The 4,340-nt window shown below is 42.2% G+C and overlaps 1 protein-coding gene across 2 annotated transcripts in view; it reads right to left on the bottom strand.

Annotated features, from left to right (window-relative positions):
- LOC139577343 (protein mono-ADP-ribosyltransferase PARP8-like) overlaps positions 1-4,081 on the bottom strand; it is a 126,296-nt gene extending 122,215 nt beyond the window's left edge. Inside the window, exons 1-2 of one of the 2 annotated variants that reach the window (XM_071404391.1) lie at positions 3,304-4,081; positions 2,140-2,194 (exon numbers count right to left, since the gene is read on the bottom strand). In XM_071404391.1, the coding sequence (XP_071260492.1) occupies positions 2,140-2,194; positions 3,304-3,394 (146 nt within the window). In that variant the 5' untranslated portion in view covers positions 3,395-4,081. The remainder of the gene's footprint in view (positions 1-2,139; positions 2,195-3,303) is intronic. The other variant, XM_071404392.1, reaches the window with a different exon arrangement.
- Positions 4,082-4,340: the final 259 nt, after the last annotated feature.

Below are 4,340 nucleotides of genomic sequence, written 5' to 3'. Positions count from 1 at the left end.
TAGGACACAGTGTATCCATTGTACAGAGTAGGATACAGTGTATCAACAGTACAGAGTAGGATAGAATGAATGAATGGCCCAGTAGGACACAGTGTATCAATTGTACAGAGTAGGATACAGTGTATCAACAGTACAGAGTAGGATAGAATGAATGAATGGCCCAGTAGGACACAGTGTATCAATAGTACAGATTGAATGGCCCAGTAGCACACAGTGTATCAATGGTACAGAGTAGGATACAGTGTATCAACAGTACAGAGTAGGATAGAATGAATGAATGGCCCAGTAGGACACAGTGTATCAATTGTACAGAGTAGGATACAGTGTATCAACAGTACAGAGTAGGATAGAATGAATGAATGGCCCAGTAGGACACAGTGTATCAATGGTACAGAATGAATGGCCCAGTAGGACACAGTGTATCAATGGTACAGAATGAATGGCCCAGTAGGACACAGTGTATCAATGGTACAGAATGAATGGCCCAGTAGGACACAGTGTATCAATGGTACAGAATGAATGGCCCAGTAGGACACAGTGTATCAATGGTACAGAATGAATGGCCCAGTAGGACACAGTGTATCAATGGTACAGAGTAGGATACAGTGTATCAACAGTACAGAGTAGGATAGAATGAATGAATGGCCCAGTAGGACACAGTGTATCTATTGTACAGAGTAGGATACAGTGTATCAACAGTACAGAGTAGGATAGAATGAATGAATGGCCCAGTAGGACACAGTGTATCAATGGTACAGAGTAGGATACAGTGTATCAACAGTACAGAGTAGGATAGAATGAATGAATGGCCCAGTAGGACACAGTGTATCCATTGTACAGAGTAGGATACAGTGTATCAACAGTACAGAGTAGGATAGAATGAATGAATGGCCCAGTAGGACACAGTGTATCAATTCTACAGAGTAGGATACAGTGTATCAACAGTACAGAGTAGGATAGAATGAATGAATGGCCCAGTAGGACACAGTGTATCAATAGTACAGATTGAATGGCCCAGTAGCACACAGTGTATCAATGGTACAGAGTAGGATACAGTGTATCAACAGTACAGAGTAGGATAGAATGAATGAATGGCCCAGTAGGACACAGTGTATCAATTGTACAGAGTAGGATACAGTGTATCAACAGTACAGAGTAGGATAGAATGAATGAATGGCCCAGTAGGACACAGTGTATCAATGGTACAGAATGAATGGCCCAGTAGGACACAGTGTATCAATGGTACAGAATGAATGGCCCAGTAGGACACAGTGTATCAATGGTACAGAATGAATGGCCCAGTAGGACACAGTGTATCAATGGTACAGAATGAATGGCCCAGTAGGACACAGTGTATCAATGGTACAGAATGAATGGCCCAGTAGGGCACAGTGTATCAATGGTACAGAATGAATGGCCCAGTAGGACACAGTGTATCAATGGTACAGAATGAATGGCCCAGTAGGACACAGTGTATCAATGGTACAGAATGAATGGCCCAGTAGGACACAGTGTATCAATGGTACAGAATGAATGGCCCAGTAGGACACAGTGTATCAATGGTACAGAGTAGGATACAGTGTATCAACAGTACAGAGTAGGATAGAATGAATGAATGGCCCAGTAGGACACAGTGTATCTATTGTACAGAGTAGGATACAGTGTATCAACAGTACAGAGTAGGATAGAATGAATGAATGGCCCAGTAGGACACAGTGTATCAATGGTACAGAGTATGATACAGTGTATCAACAGTACAGAGTAGGATAGAATGAATGAATGGCCCAGTAGGACACAGTGTATCAATTGTACAGAGTAGGATACAGTGTATCAACAGTACAGAGTAGGATAGAATGAATGAATGGCCCAGTAGGACACAGTGTATCAATGGTACAGAATGAATGGCCCAGTAGGACACAGTGTATCAATGGTACAGAATGAATGGCCCAGTAGGACACAGTGTATCAATGGTACAGAATGAATGGCCCAGTAGGACACAGTGTATCAATGGTACAGAATGAATGGCCCAGTAGGACACAGTGTATCAATGGTACAGAATGAATGGCCCAGTAGGACACAGTGTATCAATGGTACAGAATGAATGAATGATGTCAACAATCTAAGAACGTTGTACTGTACCTTCTGGAGCCTTTGGAATAAGTGAAGGTGAAGGTGGCGTCAGTATATCTGAAATCTGAAATCAACAAGAGGGGAAATAGAACCGGTCAGAACGGAAATCAACAAGAGGGGAAATAGAACCGGTCAGAACGGAAATCAAGAAGAGGGGAAATAGAACCGGTCAGAACGGAAATCAAGAAGAGGGGAAATAGAACCGGTCAGAACGGAAATCAACAAGAGGGGAAATAGAACCGGTCAGAACGGAAATCAACAAGAGGGGAAATAGAACCGGTCAGAACGGAAATCAAGAAGAGGGGAAATAGAACCGGTCAGAACGGAAATCAAGAAGAGGGGAAATAGAACCGGTCAGAACGAAAATCAACAAGAGGGGAAATAGAACCGGTCAGAACGAAAATCAACAAGAGGGGAAATAGAACCGGTCAGAACGGAAATCAACAAGAGGGGAAATAGAACCGGTCAGAACGGAAATCAACAAGAGGGGAAATAGAACCGGTCAGAACGGAAATCAACAAGAGGGTTATTAGCCACTACTACACAATGGCAAGATACAACCACAGGAAGAGAAAAAAAAATCCCTTCAACAAATGCAGTTTCCATGGCAACATCAAAAGGGGTTCCACTGACTGACCAAATATGTAAAGGAGCATAAATTGTCGGACAATATCACATTTACACAACCGTTACGTTATGTCCGGTAGAAATGTAACGTCAATCGGCAAATGGTCTAGTCGGCTGGTGTCTTCAATATTATGTCTGTCTGTCATTCTGTAGGGATGTTTAACCAAAGCCTATTGTCATCATGACAAGAATATTAATCTATTCCTATTTCTCTTCATGTGAAATAATTATCATCATTTCAAACTATCCGTATCAAGGCCTACAAACGTTTTGCCAGACAACAAAATGTAATGATAGACTATAATGGTGTCTGGGTTTTCCCAATTTAATCATCACTCACAGCTATCGAATACAATTATTAAGGCCTATGATTAGATGAATTTGTTAGGATATTGACAACGGTCGGGTCTAGAAGATGTTATTGCTATTGAAGGCAGTGATGTAAAATTTGTGTGTTCGTCAACATGCACTAGACCACATAATCTAACGGTCGGAACACACCACTACCACCTCTGACTAACTACACACACACACACACACACTCACCAGAGAAAAGGCAGTCTTTCTCTGCCTTGCTCCTTTGAATTACGATGTTGACGTCTTTTTGTATTCTCTCTTGTCTTGAACACATCCCCATGAAATAAACCCCACGGGAATGGCTTCTCTGTTTTAATAACTGCGAAATGAGATCCCATCAAATGACTGATATATTTCCAGTAAACTGAAATTTGCAATGGAGCGTGGATGGCTGAGCAGGCTGGTTGAGACTGCTTTCGTTAAATTCCAGGTGTTGTCGGATTCGTTTCAACTTGTACGGGATATCATCTCGGGATAACAATAGATTATGATAGGCCTAAATATGCAGCAGGAGCAGGAGTCGGCAGTAGTTCCGCACCTCGATGGATTTCATAAAGACAGCCTGTTTTACACCGGAAGCCCCAGTCTCCACTCTTCATCACTGTGCACGGTTGAACGTTCCTAGCAATGGCGATTTCGAAAGCTACGGGTTAGAAAGCTCGACTATTGCCGGTCTTAAATTGAAACCAACGTCGCTTGCAGGGTTTTATAATATCTAGAGATGAACAAAACAGAGGATCTCGAATAGTAAACTTTGCCAGATGCTGCCCGTGGAGTCAACCGCCGACAGTCCCCTCGGTGTACCGTAAACTATGCTGTGATGTCAGAGCATATCATCCACTCGTCTATTTGTCAGATTATCACGGACTGGAATGAAGTGTAAATTGATAGTGTGACTTCATCCACCAGAGCTATGGAGAGAGAGAGAGAGAATATACCTGCTATTATGAAGGCATGTGATGCACGCCCGAATATGTCCTGTGTAGCCTACCTACCCATCAACCCAATAAACTGAGGCTTCCTCAAGTTTCCAACCTGGAGTCGGGTAGACCTACAGTAACATAGTAAATGTAAATACAGGACACTCCAATTAATAAGACATGTTATTGTTCGGTATGGTATGCGTTAATTTGTGGATGTCCATCATCCTTATGGTCTGATATGTTACGAATTGCAATTCGTACAATACAGTATTGTCACACGTTTTCTGAAACGTATAATATGTT

Source organism: Salvelinus alpinus, chromosome 5, assembly GCF_045679555.1.
Source record: "Salvelinus alpinus chromosome 5, SLU_Salpinus.1, whole genome shotgun sequence".
Taxonomy (NCBI): Eukaryota; Metazoa; Chordata; class Actinopteri; order Salmoniformes; family Salmonidae; genus Salvelinus; species Salvelinus alpinus.
The sequence above is the reverse complement of the archived record's forward strand: the minus strand, read 5'-3'. Positions and strand labels throughout refer to the sequence as shown.